Source organism: Rhinopithecus bieti, unplaced genomic scaffold (assembly GCF_001698545.2).
Source record: "Rhinopithecus bieti isolate Rb0 unplaced genomic scaffold, ASM169854v2 scaffold_42745, whole genome shotgun sequence".
NCBI lineage: Eukaryota > Metazoa > Chordata > Mammalia > Primates > Cercopithecidae > Rhinopithecus > Rhinopithecus bieti.
The window spans coordinates 6,923,135-6,949,624 of record NW_016819184.1 but is presented as its reverse complement, the minus strand read 5'-3'; the positions used below and the strand labels follow the sequence as shown (position 1 = coordinate 6,949,624).

Here is a 26,490-nt window from a genome sequence, read left to right as displayed (position 1 = left end):
TGGGCACCTTTTGAACTCCGTTGAGTCCAGTTGGTTTATGCGCATGCGTGTCTCTGGTGTCTATTCTCACCAAAGCCAGAAGCGGCTGGCGTTTGAAATGGTATGAGCTGCGAGTCGCTCTGCCTGCCCGTTTCTACGCTACACTGGCCGACACTTAAGCACTGGCAGAGAGGTTCTGGGGGTGGCCTGGCAGGAGGCGGCGCAATGGACACGCGGTCCGAGGACGGGGGCCTCAACCGCCAACCCACGCTTGCCTCTTACTGGGATGCCATCTGCAGGCGGGGCCCTGACTCACAGCCTCCTCACCGGGCCGGTCTCGGCGCCCGCGACTTCGACTGGGAGGAGCTGCTGGCGCCACCTGCTCCAGGGTGCGCCGGGCCGCCGGGGACCCGGTCGCTGCGCTCTGCGACTGCCGCACTCCTCGGGGAGCCTTGAGGGTCTGAGCCCGGAATCCAGGAGAGCAGCTGGTGTCAGGTCTCTGCGGAGAAGCGGGGCTGCGAGGTAGGGGCGAGGACGGGGTGGGCGGAGGCGGGGTAGGTCTGGCCAGGAAGTACCCGAGGCCCCGGGGCATGAGCGGGGGAAGGTGACCAAGACTCGGAATTTCATAAACGTCCCCGTCAGGTGTGACAGGTCGTCAGGGCTGCTGTCTAAGTCAGTCCGCCCATCTACCCTGAAACAAGCCACCTCGTCTTCACCACCCCAGGCTGTGTAAAAAGCCCAGCTATCAACGACCGCCGTCGACTTAATTTCGAGAAAAGATACACTTTGTCTTTTATTGTGTTCTGCTCCTACTGCTATGCACACATTAGGGGTCCAGTAATTTATCCGAGAATCAATTGCAGGGGACTGAGTAGAAGGTTGATGATTGAGGAAAAAATAGAGGGGGAAGCCCTGATGTGTGATGTCTCCATTTCCTTATGAATTCTGTGTTGAGCATTTGTTAGAGTAAACCCCATGGCCTAACGAGTGGGTTATGAGCCATGTTCAGAAACTATACTGTGTGATGTTTTCACCTGTTTTCCTAGCCAGGATCTGGTGATTTAGAAGAGAAGCTTGAACAACCAAGATGAAAACCCCTGCTTCCTTTACCTGAGGTGTGGCCCCGATGGAGGTGAAGAAATCGCTTCTATTGGCATTTTAAGTTCAGCAAGAAATATGGAAGTGTACTTAGGAGAGGAGTACTGTGGAACCAGTAGGGGCAAGAATGTTTGTACTGTCCTGGATGACAGGTGTGTGGCTTGTACACGGGAAAAAAGTGTTCTTCTGAATTGGTGTTTTTATTCTCTTCACCTTTTGCAATATTGATTGATTCTCTGACATTGATGCTTACATTAGAAAAGAGAAGATAAAAAGCTACTATGGGCATAGAAAGTTAGACCATTAAAGCATATTCTAGGCAATCTAGTTCAGCTTCCTCATTTTTAGGAATGCGGAAATTTAGAGCTAATAAAGGGCAGGTGAGCCCGGAGAGGGTCATACTAGTTAAAAGTGTCCAGGCAAGAGTGCAGCCCTTATTTCTGCCTCTTGACTCTCTCCATAAACTCACGATGGTCGGTTTTCCAGAAATTAATTTGACAGTCAGTCTGGAACTTGGATCACGTATTTTGTAAGGAACCTACAAGCCCAAGGTTGTGCCACACCAGCCTATTTAGTCCATATTCAATGTGTTATAGTTTGATCTTTTCTCTAGTCCCTTATAGGAGTCATCTACACTAATATCGCCTTAATATAAATCAAAACGTCAATTATTTTATATATTATGCATATTAGAAATAATAAATACATGACACAGTGTTATTAATGAGGTCACTAGAGAAGGGATCTCAACTGTTTGTCCCCTAGCAGGCAAACTGAATCTCAGGATTTAAGTAATGACCTGGAAACAATTTATTTTTTACTGCAGCTGTTTAAAATGATAATTTATACAAGTGAAAAAATAATTTTATTCTATTTTATTTTAGTAAGCACGAAATTATTTTCTACAAAATTACTTAATAGTGGCGTCCTCCACTCATGCCTGTAAAATAAAGGTAGGTCATCATTAAATTTTAACTAATTTGACAATTGTAAATGTTTATATATAATATACTTATGTACTGTTGGTTTGTTCATACAGTGAGTCCAACTTGGTCCCTGTTTATCTTTATATGAAACTATGGTGCCAAGAAAACCACGTTTTGGCTCCATGATATTTAAAAAGACAAGAATTAGAGAAGTTGCAGAGAAAAGCACCTAAAAGCTATTTGGACTGGTACCTTGAATATGAAAAATATTGTTGAGGTGAACTTTAGTAATGTCATCAGAGTCTAAGATTTACTGAGCTACAAATAGCCCAAAGTAGTAATGCAATTCTGTTACTCACTGGCTGAGTGGCCTTGGGAAAATCTCTACATTTCCTTGGACCTACCTCATGGGTAAATTAGAGGACTAAAGAAAATAAAGCATTGTATTCTCTTTGTCTCCACATTACTTTATAGAGGGTTGTGAGACTCACTTTAAGGAAAAAGTTGGCCGGGCATGGTGGCTCACGCCTGTAATCCTAGCACTTTGGGAGGCCAAGGCAGGGTGATCCCTCGAGCCCAGGAGTTTGAGACCACCCTGTCTCAAAAAAGAAAAAATGAATAAAAAGAATAAGGAAAAAGTTAATGATTTTTATAGCAGGCAGGTAACAAACTTACAGATCAGATTGTTCCAAGACATTGGTTGAGGTAGTATATATTAATAGCTTCCAAAGTCATTTAAATAAAGTGATTTATTCAACAAATATTTGAGTGCCTACTGATACCAGATACAGACAGTAGCAGGCATTTAGGAAGCAGCAGTAATAAAATAAATGGAGCGACTACCCTTGTGTTGCTCATATTCAAATGGAATGAGACAGGTAATGAGCACACTCTGAATAAAAGTGTGTTTTATTTGGTGGTGAGAAAGGCTATAAGGATTAAGAAGCACAAAGGGGATAATAGGGAGGATGAGAGGCGAGTGTTTAAATTTAACAGTGTTTCCTTAATTGTGAAGGACGGTCACGTCTTTGGTGCCATGGGTCGGGATTGACCTGTGTCTTTGGGTTACATATAGTTCTGTGTGTCTCTCTGAAGATGAATATTTTTTGTAACTATTCTGTGGAAGTATGTGTGAGTACAAAGGGTCATTTCATTCAGGAAAATCCCAAGCCGGCTAAAGCTTATTCTGAGGCAGCAGAATATGAAAGTTAAAAAAATAGTTACTGGCCGGGCGCGGTGGCTCAAGCCTGTAATCCCAGCACTTTGGGAGGCCGAGACGGGTGGATCACAAGGTCAGGAGATCGAGACCATCCTGGCCTATACGGTGAAACCCCGTCTCTACTAAAAAATACAAAAAACTAGCCGGGCGAGGTGGCTGGCGCCTGTAGTCCCAGCTACTTGGGAGGCTGAGGCAGGAGAATGGCGTAAACCAGAGAGGCGCAGGTTGCAGCGAGCTGAGATCTGGCCACTGCACTCCAGCCTGGGCGACAGAGACTCCGTCTCAAAAGAAAAAAAAAAAAAGTTACTGATGCATATTTTCAAATACTTACTCAGTGGTAGGTACTGGAAATTTTAGCACATAATCACAGCCACCATGTGAAATCATTGATATTATCCTCCCTCATATTTATTCTGATTCGTGTTTCGGCATTTGCCCAGGATCATACAGGCTATACAGAGCAAACTCGTAATTGAGCTCTGGTTTATCTCATTCTAAATCGTGTTTCCTTTCCACTTTGATACTGTTTTCGGTGCCACACATGGAATGTGTTTTGGTTCATAAACATGGATGAAGAGAGGCAGCATAAAGCATTGGAGAGGGCACTGTTGTAACAGCCGGAAGAACTAGGTTCTAAGCCAGACTTGCACTAATTGGGTAATCCTTTGACAAAGTAGAAAGTTGCCTCTAACTTCATCTTTTTAAATTGTGTAAACCAGTGGGTTACGTGAGACCATTTTGACTCTGCTTATAATTCTAAATGGCTCATTTATATTTAGTAATTCAGTAAACACTTTGAATAGGCTTCTAAACACCCTTATTTTGTGTTCAAGAATATTACAGTAAGCTGCTGTGTGTTAAAGTCTCAGATTGACATAGTTTATTTTGAGTTGCTTAAATAAATGCAACTTTAATTTTACCTTAAATAAATGCAACTTTAATTTTACCTTCTTTCATATATTTAGTAATTTTTTTTAGTTTGAAAATGATGTTCTCTTATATAAATTGTTCTTCTGAGTTTCATAATAAATTGAAACCTCTGACCATTACTGTATTAGGGAAAACTTGAAAATATATTTAAAGTTTATATTTGTTTTCCTGAATACTTGACTCTTGCTGATAATACAAAGAAGTGACCTTAAATGGTGAATATTGTTTAATATTATTATTTATTTTTCTGAAGTTTGTATTGTAATAGTTGCTCTCATTTGGTGAAAGGCAGTGTGTGTTCATCAGTAAAGCTGTGATACACATGAGAGGAGTTTCAGCAAATTCTTCAACAAGCTCTCTGGCTCTAAAATCAAGAGTAGACCTAGACAGGATCCAAACCATAATGGAGTCCATGGGGTCAAAGTTATTTCCTGGAGCTCAGCAATTGATGAATATGGTTAGTTCTCATCAGTGGGTAAGTAGAAATAGATGACTTTCCAGATACCATTAAAAATTTCAAAGTAATGGCTTTTTATAAGTACATGTAGTGATGTAAATTTTTTCTTTGAAATTTTGTAATTGATTTAACTTATCCTTATTTACTTGTGTAAAAAATAACATTTCATAGACTTACCCTCCTACAAAATATTTTGACTACCAATCTTCACACTTTTTCATGAATTCACACATTCATTCAGCAAGTATTTATTAAGCACCTTAGTGAACAAGGCACTAGTTTGAGTACATTTCAGGATGCAAAGATGATCAGTTTATAATTTGTCTTGAAGGATTTACATTCTAGAACATATAAATGGGGAACGATGAAGAAGATTAGGAAAGGCTTACTAAAGGAAGTGGTATTTTTATCTAGGCCTTTAAAGGACAGGATTAGGCAAGTAAATTTGGAAGAAGGCCAATTCAGACAAAAAAATGGGTGAATAAAATCTTCAGTGCCAGAAGAATTGGATGTAGCTGAGAAATGAGTAGTAGTTCATTTCTCTGAAAAAGAAGGGTAATAGGGGAAGTTTAAAGTAGGTTTCAGCTAGGTCATAGAGCTTTGAATGCTACTTCATTTATTTTTTGGGATGGAATCTCGCTCTGTTGCTCAGGCTGGAGTGCAGTGGCACGACCGCGGCTCACTGAAACCTCTGCCTCCCAAGTTCAAGCGATTCTCCCACCTCAGCCTCCCTAGTAGCTGGGATGACAAGTGCCTGCCACCACACCTGGCTAATTTTTTTTTTTTTTTTTTTTGTATTTTATTAGAGACGGGGTTTCACCATGTTGGCCAGGCTGGTCTCAAACTCCTAACCTCAAGTGATCCACCTGCATTGGCCTCCCAAAGTGCTGGGATTACAGCCATAAGCCACCACACCCTGTCTGAATGCTACTTTAAATTTGTAAGTATTTCCACTGTCATGTGTAAGGTGAACCAAAAGAAAGTGAGTCTACAGGGAGAAGACCAGCTACACGTTAGTCCCCTCATCCAGATGAGCGAGAATGAGGGTCTAAGATTGAACATAGTAACATGATGCTGGATGGTGAAATGCTAAAACAATGGAACTGTTGGGACTTTACAACTAACTTAATATTGGTGTTGTGGGAGAAAAATAGAATCAGATGTGAAATTGAGGCTTTAAGGATGGCAACACCAATAATCTAAATTCAACCCAAGGAAGGAGGATGCCTGGGGGGAAGAAAAGTTTAGTTTTGAGAATATTGAGTTTTAGCTGTGAATAAAACATTCCCTGGAAGGATGTTGCAAACATCTGGAAACAGAGGATTAGGAGAAATGGAATGAACCTTCAGTGGCTGGAAGGGAAGTTTAGTGGTGTTCCCATAGTAGCTGACAGAGTGTGGTGAAGGGAGGAACTGAAGCAAGGAAGAGAGACCATTGGAGAGTAGCTGCATTTGTGCAGATACAGGGAGAGGAGAAAAGGAACCAGAAATGTAGAAGGCAGCAGTGTTATAGAGTAGCAAGAGAAAGAATTTGATGTCAGGTAAAATTACCTCAAGCTCTTGTCCTGTCTCCTCTTAATTCTGCATCCTTTGGGCAAGTTGATTCATTTTTTTTTAACATGAATTCTTCATGTACAAAATCTAAATCTAAGTGGTAACACTATCAATCACAGGATTGATGTAAAAATTTAAATAATGCAAGGAAAGAACTTGTAGATGTGTGGCCTACAGATATTAATATAGTACCACTACTACCATATGGGCTGAGTTAAGAGAACCAGGAGAGCTGAAGATTATGGAAATGACGGAAGAGTTTCAGAAAAGATGGAAATGTGTACTTTTCTTCCTCCCATACCGTGATCTTACCTGGATACCTCAGGAGGTTCCTAACTGGTCCTCCAGCTCTGCTAAAATCCATTCTCCACAGTACACTCAGAACGGCCTCAAAGTTCTCATCCTGTGTACGACTTTCTCACTGCTTCCCATCACACTTAGAATTCATCTTGATTCCTGACCCTGATCTCTAAGATGTAAGCCCTGCTTTCCTCCTCAACCTCATCTCCTGCCATGTTTCCTTGGGCAGCTTGCTCCATACATTCTGATGTGTGTATTCTATAAATATCCAAATGTGTTTCTGCCTCAGGACCTTTACACTTATAACTGTTTTCTTTCCCTAGATCTTGGCATAACTGACTTTGTCCTATCAGATTTTGGCTTAAATGTTACAGCCTTAATGAGATCTTCCCTAATCACCCGGTTTTAAGTAGCCTTTCCCTCCAAATCTGTATCACGTTTTCTTCAGAGCCCTCTTGACTGTTTTTACTGTTGTTTATGTTTTGGTCTGTTTCTCTCATTAAAATGTAAGCTTTACGCAGTAGATACCTGGTCTTTCTTATTTATGGCATGGAATATATGTACAATAAATGTGCCCTTTGAATTATCAATTAAGGACTCCTTGGAGATCTTCAGGGGGTCAGTTTGAATAGTGATGAGGTGGAAATCAGATTTTCAGGGATTTGATAGTAAATGGGTTTTTGGAATGTGGAGGTACCCAGGGAAACATGGGTTTATTTCAAGAAAGAGATAAGGAACTTCAAGAATCCATTGAAATGTTTATAAAATGCAAATTCCTGGCCTTCACCAATCCCCTGAATTCTAGGGAGTGGGATCCAGGAATCAGTATTTTAAGCAAGCATCTCCAGATGAGTTTTATGCATAGTGTATTATGAACATAAACTCTTATCTGTCTAGAGTTTTCTATGCATGTAGAAGCATATTCCTTCCAGTCAGTACTTTGTGTTGTAACCAATTCCCACCCCCTAGCCCCCCCAAGACACACTCCAAATCATTACATTTGGAGACATTTGGGGAACACCCTGGAGAAGAAAGAATGTTAAATCTTCCTTTAAACATGCTAATAAAAGACTTACTTCCTGGTAAGAAAGTTCTTATTTATGGAGTTAACAAACCAGACATCTATATATTGTCTCCCTAGAAAATGTCATGTAAGCTTTGTAACTCTCTGAGCATAAAATGGGGATGTTTCATGACTAAAACAACTCCTGTGTAATGGTGTAAACACACACATTGTCTAGGCAGGGTCTGTCCTGGAGAAAGAAAGCGCCTGGGGACCTGTGTTGGAAGTCTCAGCCCCTCAGCTTTACTTCTGAATTGAGATTACTTGCTTTCTTGAAAGTTGTACTAAAGTTTGGTACTCTGAGTCATGTGAGTCTGAAATGGTCATCTGTGTGATATCTTGATAAATATAAAGGTTATCTCTTATTTTCTGGTGTTTGAAGTTTAGATTGCTGGCTTTGTTTTTGCTTCACAATTTAGAATATTAAGTAGGAATTCCATATCAAAGTGTGTAGTATACTGTTGTCATTTAATGTTACCTGAATGAAAGAATGGTGTACCCCATTTTCTCAAAGAAAATATATTCCATTATTCATGATTTATACTGTTTACTTTTCCCCTTCCAAATAAAATAACTTTATTGATTTTCTTGTTTTTTCAAAATGATGTGTGAAATTTTATAATAAAAAAGTAAAACTCATTTCATAAATCCTGTAAGATATTCAGAGATAAAACACTTGGTTTTTCAGAAATGTCACCTATATGAAATTATGTGTATGCACATATATGAAATTATGTATACACACATACATATATAGTTCTTTACATATTCATATATATTCACACAATTCTACATAAATATTTTTCATGTTCCTTTATGCTGCTCTATAGTTATTTTCCTCTAACATATGAGATAGGCCACATTCTAAGGAAGAAATATATTCCTGTGTCATTTTTAATAACTGTATACTATGTCACTTTATGAATATTTTGTACTTTTTTAATCACTGCTAGATTAGTGAGTAGGCTCCTCAAATTTTTTGGTATTATGATTAGCACTGCTAAGCAGAAACTTCTAAGAAAATTGTTAGTTCTTATGACTCAGTTGAGAGTACTACATTTTATTACTGCAAATTAAAGAGGCCTTTGTAGTGGAAACATTGAAATATGCCAATGCCATTTTACTAAGCATTCTATATGTATTTTATATATTTTTAGAGAAAACTACAGTTAAATGATTAAAAGCCCCAACTGTGGGGTTTAGTGGCCTGAGTTCATGTTGCAGTTCTGCCATTTATGACTGTGTTACTTTGGCCAGGCCACCTTTAGCCTTGGTCTCCTCAATTTAATATAAAGTGATAGTAATATTACCCTACTTCATAAGGATGTTTTGTGGATTAGATGAAATAGTGCACAGTGCCTGACTCATACTCCAAAAGTTAGCTGTTACTCTAAAAGGTAGCTGTCAAGATTACTAATATTAACATTTACTTGTTTACCTTGTTTAGAATTGTATTCCCATTGGAGAGCAGCTTCAGTTTGGTGTTGGGCAATTCTGGATACAAGCATATGGACTACAATCCTCATCTACCTTAGGAGCCTTAGACAAATCATCCTCCACACGGTTCCCTTTGAGAACTGGATTGACATCTGGAAACGTGACTGAAAACTTACAAGCTTACATTGATAAAAGTACACAGGCATCTAGTGAAGAGAATTCTACAAAGCTTGATGAGTGTAAAATTGTGCCACAAAACCATTCCCTTCTTGAAAATGATCTTAAAAATGCAGTGTCCTGTTTCTTACCAAAGAAAGCAAATGACAACTCAAATATACTTAACTCTGAGTTGCTGCCTTGTCTCCAGAATCTGTATAATCAAGTTAGCTATCTCCATGTGGGACATAAGGATGAGTGGCAGGAAAACATCATCAAGCCTGATGAAACCATTCTTGGTGTTGGGTAAGTATTGTTTTAACACGGATGTAATTTTGATTTGGTAGATAGGAGAATTAGATGAAGAGAAAGAGAAGCAGATTTGTCTCAATGAGTACTGCCTAAAACCTGTTTCAATAGAAAATTCTAGCAGCTTTTTTTTTTACAACTTACAATTAATATACTTGTAGGGAATAACTATTCTACAGAGAATAGATTGTTTTGAAAGAAGTGCCTGTAACTGGAGGTGTTGTCCATTTTGTCAGGCATTTTGTGAGTTACAAGCTTAGCTAATGGTTGAAGTTGAAAGTGATCCGTATGAATGGAGAACAACTGTGGGAACCATAATATGTATATTTTTTTCCTGATTGTACCAAATGAGCCATCATAACAGATTTTCTTTGTAAATCACATTTGATGTAGGCTAATTTTGAAGTCATCAAAAAATGTATTAACGTTGGAATTACTTATAGCATATAGGCCCTCATATGCTGGTCTCATAATTCCAAGTTTGTACAGTCTTGATTTGATTAAGGAATGGCTGAGTATTTAGTATGTTCCCATTCTTTACATAGATATAGTGTGCTGAAATATTGCACTAGGCTAGAATTCAGGACTCCAGAGACCTGGCTTAACTATTTTGCCTTACTGATTAAATCTTTTGATGTTTTTTTCAATGTGTAAAGTTAGATATTTGTATTGGTTGAGATTTGTTTAAGATTTTCAACAGTGTTAAAATTTTAGGAATTTAATTTATTTAAATGAAGGTGGGTCTTAAGATATAGAAAGATAACATTAGTGTTCAATAATTGGCAGTCTACATCAATGATAATTACTTGTTATATGAAATGGCATAGTCTTCAATTGTTGATAGTCTGTATCAATGATAACTGGTTATGTGTAATGGCAAAAAATCGAAAGACTATATAGTATACAGGGATTCAAAAACTGCTTGGGACACTTCTGGGTCCAGCTGAGATAGAACATTGCCATTCCTCTCAGATCCTCATTTTACAAATAAAAATCCTTGGACATAACACAACAAAGAAACATACAAGGACTGTGAAAGGTAGAAAGAAATCAGACTGCTTAGGGACTGTGGGATTTGAGGAGCAATGCAATGTTGAGGTTTTTTGCCTCCCATATATCTTGTATGGGGTGCCAGAGAAGTCTGCAACCTGGGACAACCAATGGGAACAAAAATAAGAGCTTCAAGAAAAGCCTATTCCTTCTAACCAAAGGACCAGGAAAAGGGAGTCCTAACAAAACAAAACCTTTCAATAGTACTTGTCCTACTCCAGTCAAACACCAATGAAAATACTGCCCTCCTGCCTGCCCTGTTGAATGAGGCAGTTGTACTCTGGTTTCTCTACTGCGGTGGTATCAGCAAGCTAAATGGTGAGCTGTTCTTCCATCTCTTAGTCAGAGGAAGTGAGCAGCATTCCAATTCTGTTACTGGGTGTTATCAACAGAACTGAGTAGAAGCTGAACTTCCAGACCCTGCTCAGCTGAAACAAGCAGTACTTCAGTTCTACCAGGGTGATGTCACATGCTTATTGGTCATGAATCTGTCTTCTTTTGTGAAGTAGCTGTTCAAATCTGTTGCCCAGATGTTTATCTTCTTGTTATTAAGTTGTAGATTTTTTTTAACACTTTAGATTTTGGATATTTTCTCCCAGTCATTGGTTTGCCTTTCTGTTTTCTTAATAAAATCATTCTAAGAGCAGAAGTTTTACATTTTTGTCAATTCCTAGTTTTAATATTGTACCATAGCTATGTAAAGATGTAACCATTGAGATCATTGGTGAAGGGTACAGGATAACTCTCCATAGTATCTTTGCAACTTTTTGTGAATCTATAACTTTGTATTTCAATTTTTTTAATTTAATAATATTTAACCTGCTTGGCAATTTCTAGAGTGGTAGTTCTCAAATGTTTTCATCTCAGGATCTATAATCTCAAAAATGAAGAGCTCAAAGAATATCTGTTTATATAGACTATATTAAAATTTGTATTTATTTTAAATAGTAATTACTTGCATATAAATAGAAACAATAGTTTTATTAAAACAATCTTGTTTTCAAAAAATCAGTGAAAAGAATGACATTGTTTTAGATTTACACAAATCTGTATTAACTTGCTCATGTCTGCTTCTGCATTATAGTACTTATAGTCTAATATAGCATAAAAGCACAATATAACTACTCAAAACAAACTGAATTGATCTCTTAAAAAGCAAATATTTATACCCTAAACCTAGTACCTTAGGAAATTCTAGAAAACACAAAAATATACTATCACACATTCGATTAATCACTATATCAATAACAGATTGTTTAGCCTCTGGAAAATACCACTGTGCATTCATGAGAGAATGAGGCTGAAAAAGGCATGTATTACCTTCGTGTTACTAAAGGTTCCTCCTGGAACCTTTAAAAGGATCCTATAGTGTTCTATGAACCATACTCTAAGAATCACTGCCCTAGAGTGCAACATGAGTTTTAGAAACTGGTGTGCTTTTTTTTTTTAATCTTTAATTTGCCCATTCTAGTTAAATTCTTCCTCAGTTTCATAGTTAAATTCTTCTAGTTAAATTCTTCCTCAGTTTCATATTAGGTTAGCAAAGAACTTTCTAGTACTTAGACTTTCTAGAACTTTCTAGTACTTTAGTATGAAGACAAAACTGTTTAAATTGTAGGGTTGTTTGGGGAAGTACTTGGAAAATATACATGTTGACCTTAAAATAAATTCAGCAAGATCAGTTTTGATTTGGAGCTCCATATCAGAAAGACCCTTTCTAAGGACTTGGTCTTTAAGGAATCATCTTCACTTTTATATTCCCATTTCAATTGTATATTTAGTAAATGTTTAAAGAAATAAGTATGTGTTCATGACTGCGGTCATCTGTTGTGGATGTATATTAGAACCTGAAAATACCCTGCAAGAAGACAGCACAGTTTATAGAGACAAATTTCAGCAATATATGTTGGCTGCTTGTTGTATAGTTAAGTTGTTTTGTTAAAATATTAAAGAAAATTGATATATTTTTAAAATATGTATTTCCAGAATGGAAGAGCAGCCTGTTTGCTCCTATTTGGAAAAGATTCTTTCTAAAAATATGGAACTGATAGAAAAGAAACTTATAGACTACATTGATCAGCGAATATATAAACTCCAGGAGCACATTGATGATAAGATTGCTTTGTGAATGGATTTGCTGCAAAATCCTAACTCCCTGCCTACTGGGCTACCTCTAAGACATTATGACTCTGGAGAAAGACTTTCAAATGGAGAAAGATAAGCTCTCAACATAAACAGTGTACTGCAGATGTTTATTACCTATTTATTACAAACCCAAAACCCAAAAATATTTATAAAAAGCAAGGATTTAATGTGCTTTTAAGGATCATCATCTTTCTTACTGAAGTGACCTCAGTGTTCATTATTACTACACTTGTACTGTATACTAAGGGTTAACATGATAAGTCTTAAATTATTTTTGCTAGTAATATTTTTCATGAATAAGTGTATATATGTGTTGTATATACACTTGTGTTGTATGTTCTAAATGTTTAAGCATTTCTAATATAATTCATTAGTATATGTAATATATGTTTGATTGAAGTACTATTTTAATTTATATGAAGACCTTATTTTATAGTTTCAGGGATATAAAAGGAATGCTTAGAGTATTTGATTGTTTTTTCTAATGGACTGTTCTTGGAGAACCGGGTAGTTAACCTGAAACCTTTATTTTAGATCACTAACTTAAATTTTATACTGTTTATTTCAGGTAAAAAACTAGATGTGATATTTGGCATGTGTAAAATCAGTTCACATTGGGGCCATTAATTTTACATTCTGTCACATTGTAACAGTAGATAAGAAAGCGAATATCAGAACTGTTCTATTCCTTGTTAGGATTATTATTTTGGATTTAGTGTATGATGTAAAACGGGAGAATTTATCTCATTTTATCTCAGTAAACCCAGAAAGTGTAAGGAAGTCTGTTTTGTTTGTTGTTGGGTTTTTTTAAACATTTTTTGAGCTGATATAGATTCTTCTTTCCAAACCCTTTCCTGATACATTTAAAGTGTGAAATGCTGAGGTTCCCCACTGAAGGATTAAGGTATATAAATCAAGGAGATTGCAGTTATCTCTGGCAGACTTAATTTTCAGAGATTGTAACTGTTGTGTGTGTGTGTTGAAGAGTGATATATTTGCATCCTAAAAATAAATGCATCTTCCCTGGAAACTACATCTGAAATAAATAGAAATATTGTCTTTTTACTAATATTTGTTAAGTTTTTTGGTTTTTTAGATTCAGGGGGTACATATGCAGGTTTGTTATGTGGGTGTGTTACATGATACTGAGACTGGCTTCTAGTGATCCCATCACCCAAGTAGTGAACATAGGACCTGATAGGTAGTTTTTCAACCCTCCCCCCCCCCATCCTCCCCTTTTGGAATCCTGAGTGTTTATTCACATTTTGTGAAGATGTTTGTTTTGTGTAAAAGGATGTCTTACACTCCTTTAATATTTTGGTGAATTTACATGAGAACTAACTTATATAAGTTTGTTCATTTATGACTCGGACCTCAGAGACATGAGAACGTGTATGTTATTTTTATCAGACTCATCCTAATTTTTTTTTTTTTTTTTTTTTTTGAGACTGAGTCTCGCTCTGTTGTCCAGGCTGGAATGCAGTAGCGCAATCTTGGCTCACTGCAGCCTCCGCCTCCTGGATTCAAGCAATTCTCCTGCCTCAGCCTCCCGAGTAGCTGGGACTACAGGCACATGCCACCACACCTGCCTGATTTTTTGTATTTTTAGTACAGATGTGGTTTTCACTGTGTTAGGATAGCATCCTAATTCTTTTTTATAACATACGTAGCCATGAGGAAGCATTTCCTTCAGCATTTGGGAGAAATGTGTCTTAGTTAAAGGCTGAATGAACTCTTTAGTGTCTGATAGTCGCAGTCTGTTTTTTGATTCACAAAATGCTCCAGTATAGTTATAACTAGAACACATAAGCTATATTTTATAAAATAATTAAATAGTCCTGTTTGTAGTACTAAAAATAATTCCAGTGAGTTTTAATTCCTGATCTTCAATTTCTTCATTTTTACAGGTTAATGAAGACCTAAATTATATTTTATTTATATTAGAAATTCATAGGTATTGATTTTCTTGTGTTATTATATAAGTGCTATATGTATTTATATGTGTATAATTGCTTTGCCAAAATTGTTAGTCCTAAGAAAATTCTGCCTGAATTTGCTCAACTAGGCAAAGTAAAGCACAGCACTTACAAAATCTCTGTTCAGTCTTTTTCTCTTATAACTTTTCTCTGTTTGTATGTGCTACACCCAGTAAGCCAAGTCTGGATGCTGGGAAGTTAGGGCTGACAAATGCACCTTCAAAAGTGTCAAGGTAACCACTGCAGTTTGAAATAGCTGAAAAGGATGTGTGGGTGATCAATACATTAAATCAAGATACAGTGTATGATTTTAATTTCTGCATTGCCTTCCCCTTGAGTGTGATTCCATCTTCCTCTTCCCTGTAAGTGGCATACTGAGGCTTTCACCACTAGATTTTCAGTCTACCTGATATAGGGCAGAGATTGAGTTTGCATGCTGCTGCCCTAGAACTCATCTTAAAGTATGACTGATAAGATCTGTCCCAGCTGTTGAGACTATAATTTGAGGCTCTTGTAAGGACACCCTATTCAACAAATGATGCTGGGATCATTGGCAAGCCACATGTAGAAGAATGAAACTGGATTCTCATCTCTCTATACAAAAATCAAGTGATCAACTCAAGATGGATCAAAAACTTAAGTCTAAGATTTGAAACCATAAAACTCTAGAAGATAATATCGGAAAACCCTTCTAGACATTAGCTTAGGCAAAGACTTCAACACCAAGAACCCAAAAGCAAATGTAACAAAAACAAAAATAAATAGATGGGACTTAATTAAACTAAAAAGGTGCTGCACAGCAAAAGAAATTATCAGGAGAGTAAACACGCAACCCACAGAGTGGGAAAAAGTATTTGCAAACTATGCATCCATGAAAGCACTAATATCCAGAATCTACAAGGAACTGAAACAAAAGAAAAAAAAAAAAACATAATCCCATCAAAAAGTGGGCTAAGGACATGAATAGACAGTTCTCAAAAAAAGATATACAAATGGCCAACAAACATGAAAAAATGCTCAAAATCACTACTTATCAGGAAAATGCAAATCAAAATCACAATGTGGTAACACTTTACTCCTACAAGAATGACCATAAAGAAAAATTGAAAAATAATCGATGTTGGCATGGATATGGTGAAAAGGGGAATACTTCTACCCTGTTGGTGGGCTGGAAAACAGTATAGAGATTCCTTAAATAATGGAAAGCAGATCCACCATTTGATCCAGCAATTCTACTACTGAGTATCTACCCAGAGGAAAAGAAGTCATATGAAAAAGACACTTGCACATGCGTGTTTACGGTACGCAATTCACAATTGCAAAAATATGGAACCAGCCCAAATGCCCTTCAGTCAACGAGTGGATAAAGAAAATGTGGTTTATTCATACTACTCACCCATAAAAAGGAACAAAATAATGGCATTGGCAGCAACCTGGATGGAGTTGGAGACCATAATTCTTAGTGAAGTAACCCAGGAATGGAAAACCAAACATCTTATATCCTCACTTATAAGCGGGAGCTAAGCCATGAGGGCACCAAGGCATAAGAATGATACAGTGGAGTTTGAGGACTCAGGGAGAAGGGTGGGAGGGGTGTGAGGGATAAAAGACCACACACTGAGTACAGTGTACACTGCTTGGGTGATGGCTGCACCAAAATTTCAGAAATCACCACTAAAGAACTTACCCAACCAAGGAAACACCACCTGTTCCCCAAAAACCTATTGAAAAAAGAAAAACTTTGTTAATAAAAAGATAAACTATGTGATGAAAGACTTTTGAGAAATTAGAAAATAATAAACGTTAAAGGAAAAAAAAAACAGATTGGAGCTCTCCTCATGAACCCACTTGCGGAAGTCATTGGTCATAATGGAATGTAGGCGCTGTGAATGCAAAACCCTGTACATGTAGCCTGTGACCAACTGCCTGACAGCCTTAAATTTCAGAGATGAGGCCAGAGATTCCCAGCACGTACTCCGCAAACAGTCTGCTTTGTCAGAATCACCTGGGGGACTTGTTAAACATGAAGGTTCCACAGCCCTAACGCAGATCTAAGGAATCAGAGCAGAATGAGATGTGGTCCCTGAAGAGCCATTGCAGGAGATTCCAGGGTTATTATTAAACAGACTGAACACGGAGTCCCTGTTTTGGGCTCTGTGATGGTTAATATTGAGTGTCAACTTTATTGGACTAAAGTACGCAAAATATTGTTCCTGGACGTGTCTTTGAGGGTGTTGCCAAAAGAGATTAATATTTGAGTCAGTGGACTGGGAGAAGCAGACCCACCCTCAATCTGAATGTGCACCATGTAATCAGCTGCCATAGCGTCCAGAATAAAAGCAGGCAGAGGAACTTGGAAGGACTAGACTGGCTGAGTCTTCCAGCCTACGTCTTTTTCCCGTGTGGGATGCTTTCTGTCCTTCAACATCAGACTCCAAGTTCTTCAGCTTTTGGACGCTTGGACCTTCGATACAGACTGAAGTCTGAAGTCTGCACTACTGGCTTCCCTACATTTGAGGTTTTGGGACTCAGACTGGCTTTCTGGCTCCTCACCTAGCAGACCGCCTATTATGGGACTTCACATTGTGATTGTGTGAGTCAATTCTCCTAATGAACTCCCCTTTATGTATTCATCTATCCTATTCTGTCCCTTTAGAGAACCCTGACCAGTACAGGTGCTCTAACACACTCAACCTGTGCCTCCGCCTCCGCTGGGGAGATGCTTAGAAAGGCAAGTTCATGGACTCCCCCCACCAAACCAATGAATCAGATCTCTATGGTTAGGCCCCGAATCTGTGATTTAACAAGCTCTCTAGATGATTCTATGCACACATAAGTTAGAGAAACCCTGCTTCAATAAATGGATAAGTCTCAGAAGAGACAGACTCAAGATTCCAAAAACTCCAAGTAGGTGACTGTGCAACCTGTGTGTGCAGGAGATGCTCCTGAAAGTTGCTGTTTAAATGAGAACTGTGGGATCTAGAAGAGAAGTCGGAAAGCTCTTTGATTTGTTGAGGAGTCAGAAATCTTGAAACATGATGAAACCAAGTGATGATTCCAATTGAACAGTCATTTGACTGCAGACTTTTTCTAGCAGAGACCCATTGGTAAAGATTCCCTCAAAATCTTGTCCTCACTTTCACACCTTCTGCCTGGATCCAGCCTGTGGGCAGAACACACCTGTGACTGGAGAAGAGCCACAGCAGAAGAGTTAATTACTCACACTGGCCTCACAGTTTTCCAAACTGTGACACATCTGTCCTTGTAGAAACCTCTGAGACTAACAGCTGCCACCGCCATCATTGTCAAACCTCACACCATTCATTATCCCTTCACTTTAGAAAAGAAGCAGCAGGCTCCGGGAGGTGAACTGCTTTATTAGTCTTGGTATCAATAGATGGTGAGGATGGACTTGAAATCCAGGACCCCTTTCCTTCTCCCTATTTCCATCTATCCTGTTCCCCATGCCCATGTAGAACCTTCTTATTTAGAATTGATTCTCTTTCACATTTGAAATCAATGGAAAGGTGAAGCAACTCTTCTGCCATAGCAGCCTCTCAAGGTAAAGCAAATGCTAGCATCTTCCCAGTTATCCCTTCCTTTTCCCATGTCCCTACTTCCTCATACTGAAAGACAGTCCCGTGCCTGAATTGAGCAAGGAAGCCTAGGATTTTAGTTTTCTGCCTATTCTGACATAATCTCTTCAAATCCCCTCAGAAGATATATGCTCAAGATGGGTTCCAGGAAAAAACACTAGGAAAAGAAACGTGAATTCTCCTTCCACCTTAGTCAGTTACTTGCTATGTAACTTTGGAGGAGTTATTTGACCTTACTTGACCTCAGTTTTCTCTTCTGTAACCACTGGTCTATGTTTAAAAGCACAGGCTCCCCAGCCAGATTGCACGAATTTCTTCCTAAAATCCCAATAAACATCTTCCAAGGGTGTTCCGTAACAGGCAGAAAAAAAAAAAAAAAAAAATCTAAGCTTATACTAGAGCTCTAAGCCCTGCATGTTTGTATCCTTGGCCATTTTTTTCCAAGTCCTCTCCTGCCATCTCCCCTTTCATGCATCTCCAGTCAAATGGCCTTTTTCTTGTTCCTTGAACACACCAAACTTATTTCATGTTCAGGGCATCAGTTCATTGTCTCTTCTCATTCGGGCGTGACTTTTCTGGTTATTGGTATTATGGGCGATTTTTCATTGAATCGTGGACATTTTGACTGTTATGCTAGGAGACTCTAGGTCCTATTTAAATATTTTATTTTATTACGTAGTCACTGCCTAGGTTTAGCATGCAGGTCCTGGCTTACTTTTGTGGGATTAGATCCCAATGACAATTTAATTTTCAGAGGTTTTGTGGTGCTATTTTGGTCTACTTCATTTATCTGGTGCTACTGGGGCTTCTAGGTCCCCAAAAGTGCTGCCTGAGGGACAGAAGGAGGGCCCCCAAGCTGGAGTCCAGGGGGGTCTCTAGCACATGGGAACAGAGTGCTTTCTGGGCTAGGTCACTGAATGTGGTCAGATCCCCCTTTAGGGTCTGAGGAGGGGAGTCTCAGGACTAGCAAGGAAGATGAGCACTGCCCCTGCAGACCTATTGCCAGTGGGGTTTGCAATCCATCCAACTTGCTACTGCTGCTGGGAAAGCCTGGGGTTGTCAGCAGGACTCCCATTAAATCCGGGAGTGGAATAAGCTAGCTTGAGCATTGGAAAACACCAGGTGTGCCCACCTCCCCTGTTCTACTGCTGTGGAGCTTACCCAGGCCTGGGGTCCCTAGTAGTTTGCTTTCTTCTTTCCAATTTCATAGTTCTCCTTTGTTTGATTCGTGTTATTCCAGGGATAATAATTATGCTTAGCGGGGAGAAACATGTCCACACGTCTTCCTTGAACCTGGTGTCTCTTCATTTAATTTTACTACGCTGGCTGGATATGAGTACCTTAAAATCATACAAACCTGACTAGAACAGATGCCCTGTTCGACTTTCATTTTTGTACTTCTTTTAACTATAAAGCATTAAAATCGTTCCATGTCAATGGAAGTGTGCTTGAATCCTAGTAAATGACTCTATATTATTTCACTGTGCAATGAAAATCTAAAGTCTAACCAGTCCTCTATCACTGAACTTTTAAATGTAAGATTATTTTACCCTTCCCATATTTCTTTTTTTTTTTTTTATTTGCTAAATTAAGATCTCAAACTTGCTTTTGATTAGCAGTCAAACTCCAAAAATTAATGGAAGGGAAATAAGACCTGAAAAGTTAAAAGACTTAGAATTAAGTGATTCAAAATAGTATTTATATTTCACAAGAGCGAAACTATACCTATGGAATAGAATTCAGAACTCCATGAAAGAGAGCTGGTGTCCAGAGAGCTGATGTCACACAGCCTGTGGCATGAAGGTTGGAGTAGGCCCATTCTACCAGCTCCGGCTGAACCTGAGCTTCCAAAAGTGAGCTGAGCTGTTCAACCTTGGATCTTAATTACTCCTAGCAGGGATAATTAGATCCCTCTTTCTCAGATTACAGGTTGGAGAAGTTCCAAATATCCCATGCCCTAAAGTTTTGGGGTTTTTTTCCTTAATTTTATTGTTACAATTCGCCTTTATCTAGCTCTGGATGGTTGAACTGTAGTAAGTATGCTTAGCTCTCAGAATGGTTATTCTTCTCTCCTGGCTCACTGTTCCCCAATTCCAGAGTGTTAGATTAAGCAAATTACTTATTCCAAACAAACTGCGTTTCCTGGGAGAATTGAGTATTTACTAAATAGGCAGAGGCAGGCCTATGGTCTACTAGGAAGACAGAATGAAGGACAGGGGCTCCTGGATAAGCTGGCTCCTGGTCTCTGCAGACCACCTCCCATCTCTGAGCCCTGGCAGGGGTTTGGCTGGAAGTGTCAGGAATCTCCTTAAAGCCTGAGATAACCCAGTTGTCGGTGGGAAAATTGAAAACTGTTTTTCCCAAAATACTTATCACTTACAAAATAGATTTTCATATTCTCACTATTGTTGGACAATACTTTTTGAACTAATTGTCTTAGCTTCATAAAATAATTTTAAACCTAATGTACAGTGAGGGGTGACTTCTGACCCTTGGAGTGAACATATTTCAGGGCCCAGGTGGTGAGGAGTGAAGCCATTAGCTCCAGGGCAGGCCTGTGGTCATTTCCAGCTGCACATCATGCCTGTGAGAGGGAAAGATTCTTCCCACTGTCTGTCATTATGATTTCCTTCCCTCTGGAGTTTACATTTAAGTCCATTTTTATCCATAAATAAACCCTTTTGTCTACCCCTGGGCCAGCTTAGGATCCTAGGTGTCTCTGGAAAGATTTGCTTGCAGTTTACATGCATAAAGATCTGTGTTTGGGGTTCACTCTTCCTCTACTAACGGAAGGTTGCTTAGTGGCTGTGTGGGGAGGGAGGCCATGTTCTGCTTCCCTGCACTTTCTCCCTAGGCGTGACAAAGATGTTTGATCTCAGGACGAAGATCATGATCGGCATTGGAAGCAGCTTACTGGTTGCCACGATGGTGCTCCTAATTGTTGTGCTCTGTCTTTATGTCAAAGTAGCCAAGGCACTAAAGTGAGTCATGTGAGGAAAAGTGAATCACACCTCCTCAAATGGGATACCTGGACTCCCTATTTGAGCAAGGTCATTCCTTGCTGCTGTGGCCATACCCCTGAGTGAGTGAGGTCAAGAAGAACAAGCAGTTTTGAAAAGGCAGAAATGGCAACTGAGTGTAAAATATTTTTCCCTTCTGCCTAGGGTTTGTAGAATGTTCTCAGTTTAAGGCTGTGAGAGTCAGTGGTGCTTGGCTCTCACTGGACCTCAATGAGTTTACCGTCAGGTGTTTAATTCAGCACCTTGGCCAAACTTCCCTTTGTTCAGCACCGTGGCCAGTGCCTCCCTCTGTTCAGCACCTTGGCCAGTGCCACCCTGGGCACTGTGGGCTGAAGACTGCAGGGGAGGCTGCATGAGTGAGCCTCTGCCTTGTGCTCATGCGGAGGACGGGCTGGATTGATCTCCTCTTGCCTGAGTTGGGAGCTCTCAGAGTGTTCCTTCATTTCTGGTGGCTTTGAGGACGAAGAGGTGAACCTTTAGGACTCTGGGACAGCTGACGTATGTGAATATCCTGAGAAAAGAGAATGTAGGTTGAACAAAAGACAATTACAGTTTGGGGAGAAGACCCTTCAAGTACCAGAGAGGTTGGTTGTCAGACACAGTCCATTCTAAGGAGTTCACAGTGACACATCCCGGAGCCTGGGGCACAGCTGAATGCAGCAGCTTCCCATCGTTCCTGCATCTCGGGGGCCTGCAGTGACCAGCTGGGTGACCTTGCTTGCAATTCACTTACCCTTACTTTTGTAACCTGAGTTTACATTTATAGCAATCGTAGGAGAGGAAGGGATTTAAGAGGAATTTGATACAGGGGAGAGAGCCTTAATGTAGGGTTGGTGTTCATGTTTGACTGGCTTCAGCACTAAACTTCCCAGATACCCCCAACAGTTCTAACAAAAGGACTGAGAAGAAAAATTCTAAGCCTGTGATTTGTGTGTGTCTTTTCTTAAGAGCTGCAAAGGACCCTGATGCTGTGGCTGTAAAACATCACAACCCAGACAAGGTGTGTTGGGCCAAGAACAGCCAGGCCAAAGCCACCACCATGGAGTCATGTCCGTCTCTCCAATGCTGTGAAGGATGTAGAATGTATGGCAGTTTTGATGCCCTGCCACCTTGCTGTTGTGACATAAATGAGGGCCTCTGACTTGGGAAAGGTGGGCACAAAAATCTTCATGAGCAATATTTCTTTCTTAGTAGAACGTTTTATTATTCAAGTTCTAGAGTGTTTACATGCTATTATATAATGTACAGTGTTATTTTCTGTACTTTTGCATAAATATGCAATATTGGAAATAATCCTCTGCCTCCAGTATGTTTGTTAGTTATAAACATCGCTTATTTAAATATGTATATTACCCACTTTGGGATTTGGGGTCACTAGCTGGTAATATTACATTGCGGTAAAAGAAAGTTAGAAAATGAAAGTGTCCAGCACATCTCCCACCTTACAAGGAAAATGCACATTGATATTAGGACATTCCAATGTCAGTCCCAACTGATCTCCCCCAGCTGGAGTAGCTCTTTTGGCTCTCCTGAGAGCTTTGATTGCTGGCACCCCGCTCCTCCACCACAGATAATGGTCCATTCATCCAAGACAGTGAGAGGAGCCAGGCAGGGCCTCCCTTGCATTAAAGTCATCTGATTTGTGTAAAAGAAGGCCTGAGCTCAGTGGCCTCAAAGGGCACATTTGAAAACCAGATTCCTCCTGCTGCCACCCCCAGATCGTCAGAGCAGGTGCCTCCTTTGTGGATCACGGTAACACTGATGTGCGTTGATCCAGCCGTCAGCATCTTCAACTATAATAGGGACTCCCACCAAAGCCCAGACTTTCTGGACCACAGTGAGAAAGCAAAGAAACTTTATCTGAGGATAACAGGTAAATATGATGAGGAATATGAGCCCCCTTTAATTATCAGGCCCAGAGAGGAATTGAAATGAAACAGCAGTCATGTCTCACTGCCCCCTTGAGCTAAATAATAATTACATCCTGAAGCCACTTGCTATATGGGCTCTGGACTGATGCCAGGAAGCCATAAAAAGCCATACACTGGACACCAAAACTCACACCCCATAATCCAACCCTTTAGAACCAATCACTAACCAATGTCATCTCTGTAAACCAGTGAGAATTCCTGTTAAACAACCCTGTATTAGCCATTCCTGATCACTTTTGCCTTTTTTTTTCTTTTTTCTTTTCTTTTTTTTTTTTTTTTTTTTTGAGATGGAGTCTTGCTCTGTCCCCCAGGCTGGAGTGCAGTGGCATGACCTTGGCTCACTGCAACCTCCACCTCCTGGGTTCAAGCTATTCTCCTGTTTCAGCCTCCTGAGTAGCTGGGGTTATAGGCATGCGCCACCATGCCTGGCTAATTTCTGTATTTTCACTAGAGACAGGGTTTCACCATGTTGGCCAGCCTGTCTCAGACTCCTCACCTCAAATGATCCACCCACCTCGGCCTCCCAAAGTACTGGGATTACAGGTGTGAACCACCGTACCTGGCCCCCTTTGCCTTTAAGAACCTGCTAGTAACAGGCCAAGCAGAGCACTTCCCAAAGCACTCTTGAAGTGCGTCCCGGCCACGGTCCTCAACCTTGGACCAAATAACCTCTCTATGTTAATTTTGCTTCAGTTTCTTTCCTTATGTCAAGGACAGCAACACGTAGCAGGAAGCCCCCCTTCATTTCTTCTGCTCCCAGCTGCCTTCTGTTCCGGATCCTTCCCCTGAGCCTCCTGGAACTGCTTTCAAGCACGAGAAAGGCATAACCACCATGTACACTCCTCTCATGAACTAAACCCTTGCTTGTGAACATCACATGTAGAAAATATAAAGAATTATTCTAGCCTGGGTAACATAGTGAGGCCCTATCTCTACCAAAAATAAAAATAAAAAAATTAGCTTGGTGTGGTGTCCCACACCTATAGTCCCAGCTCCGCAGGCATTGAGGTCGATCGTCTGAGCCCTGGGGTGGAGGCTTCAGTGAGCCGTGGTCACACCACTGCACTCCAGTCTGAGTAACAGAGTAAGACTCTGTCTCCAAAAAAAATAAAAAATAAAAACTAAGAATTATTAACTAGTAACAGTTGGTTACCTACTACAGGAGTAAACAGGAAAACAGGAATAGCAAATGAAAGAAACAGCTGTGACTTCCAGGTGATGGAGTGAACAAGGGTGGAACTAAGCATCTGGGGGGCTGCCTGCTGGCTGAACTCCAGGGATCTGGGCAGAGTGTGTGGGAGTCTTGGGAATCTTCAGGACCTTAGTGCTGGGGATACAGGCCAGAGGCGGGCAGGCCCAGCAGCTCTGGAGGAGCCACCCTTGGAGCTGAGCAACTCCCTGGAGGCTGCCCTGAGACCCTCGTCCTGGAAGTGATCTCTCACCCTTAAGTTTCTGGGCACTGTTTCCATCCTTTGACACTGATTTACTCTTGTCACCAGCTAGCTCTGAGCCAACAGAGCACCCATGAGTCCCCTCTTACCCCACCCAGTGGGCAGCCCAGTGCCTGGACCCAGAAGGCATGTACCGGGGCCTCCCTACATGGGCAACTCTGCCTGGTGCAGGTATTCCAGGGACCGTGAGGGAGGCAGGTGAGACAAAGGGTCTTCAGGATGCCCCCATGAGCAGGAGGGCAGAAGACCACACATGGGCTTTGGAGCCCTATGGACTTGGTTCCCATCCCAATTCGACCTTCACCAGGGGAAGTCCCTTGACCCATCTGAGCCTCTGTGTTCTTGATGTGAAGTGGGGACTAGCACAGGTGACAAGGAAGAGGCAGTGAGATGAGGCCAGGTGACCCTACAGCACTCCATGATCCACAGAAAGTTGTCAAGGGCCTGAAGGTGGCCTCCCTCCTCACTGGACCCAGAAGCCTGGATCATTTACCAGGCACCCCACCCCCTGACAGATTGTGGCCACGAACCTCTCCCACTCAGTGGGGATGGATCGGGGATGTTTGAGATCCTGGCCACGGGAGGGGGAAGAGGGTTCAGAGGGAGAGCCCAGGGCAGAGGTGGGTATTCATGGACACAGCTGCAACTGAGCAGCGCTTAGTAATCAGTAGGTTCCCCTCTCAAATGCCTGCGCCCTGCTCACTCACCCCAGGACACCCAGTCCCACCTCATCCACAGCCAGCCCGGGCAGACAGGAATGGAGCAGAGCTGGGCAGGGGCCTTGGGGAGTGTCCAAGCTCCTCCTGAGCAACACATCCCAGCATCTCAGGTGCTGCCCTTCCCCTGCAGCATCAGGTGTGGGCCCAATTAGGAATGGATCCTCTGGGTCACAGCATAGGCCTGTGTTCTCCCTAGGAAGGCATCCTGGGCTGCAGCACCGTCAGAACAATACAGAGGAGTTGGCAGTAGCCAGAGGGTTTCACCCCAGGAGACGCAGCCTACATCAGCATCAGCCCTCCACAGAGCTGCACAGAGTTTCTTCAAAAAGTTACCAGTCCTGGCATTGTCCACTCAAAATATTCCACCTGAACTTAGAGTGAAATTCAGACTCCTCATTTGCCCTACAGATCCTTTCCCCATCTAACCTTCACCTGCTCCTCTCCGTCCTCCCCTCCCAGCTCACTCCTCCCACTCACGTTCAGCCAGGTTGTTCTTTCATCCCTACTATTGTAGGTGTGCCCATCCGGTCCCTGCCTCAGGGCCTTTGCACTTGCCCTCTCTTTTGCATAAAATGCAACCTCCAAGCTCAGATCACACATGAATGCCTCCTTCTTATCTTTCTGTCTTTGCTCAGATTTCATCTCTCAAGACGCCTTCCCTCCCACCCTATTTCCTCCCCACCCCAAGGCAGCCAGCCACTCCCTATTAATAAAACAGGTCACCCTGTTTTTATTGCAGTCAGAGCTCCTCTCACTATTTGAAGTCTTCATTTATTTTTGTTTAATTCTCCACTTACAATACAAGTTCCATGAGGGCAGGACTGTGTCTCTCATGTTCAATTCTGTATTGCTCAGGACCTAGAACATTACATAATATATGCTAAATAAATGAATAAATGAATGAAAATGAAAAGGGGACAGCCCCCACCCTCCCTAGTACACACACATTTGCCCTTCCTAGTCTCATCATGAACACCAGGATTTCCTTCTCTTGGCCACAAAACACAGTGCCCAAGGGACTAAGCTAACTGCTCCAGCCTCTCCAGACATAACCTATTAGAAATCCTTGCAGGGGAACCTGGATCTGCTCTCCCTTTTCCTCACAATGCTCTGCCCCTCTCTCCACCCCTCAGCTCTCTGGCAGGGCATCTGAGTGACTGTAAGGTAAACACACC

General features: G+C 40.8%; 1 protein-coding gene and 1 pseudogene across 7 annotated transcripts; both read left to right on the top strand.

The window, feature by feature from the left end:
- Nucleotides 1-53: 53 nt before the first annotated feature.
- LOC108519593 (uncharacterized protein C10orf88-like) lies at nucleotides 54-12,777 on the top strand (annotated as a pseudogene).
- Nucleotides 12,778-19,296: 6,519 nt separating this feature from the next.
- On the top strand, nucleotides 19,297-22,507 carry FAM24A (family with sequence similarity 24 member A). Of its 7 annotated transcripts, none has more exons than XM_017858709.1 (3): nucleotides 19,318-20,047; nucleotides 21,074-21,175; nucleotides 22,163-22,507. In XM_017858709.1, the coding sequence occupies exons 1-3, from the start codon at nucleotides 19,992-19,994 to the stop codon at nucleotides 22,353-22,355; spliced, it is 351 nt and encodes a 116-aa protein (XP_017714198.1). In that variant the 5' UTR covers nucleotides 19,318-19,991; the 3' UTR covers nucleotides 22,356-22,507. The 7 variants fall into 7 exon arrangements, 6 of the variants coding, with proteins under 6 accessions (XP_017714198.1, XP_017714202.1, XP_017714199.1 ...); XM_017858713.1 differs by having other exon boundaries at nucleotides 19,946-20,123; XM_017858710.1 differs by having other exon boundaries at nucleotides 19,946-20,123; nucleotides 21,049-21,175.
- Nucleotides 22,508-26,490: the final 3,983 nt, after the last annotated feature.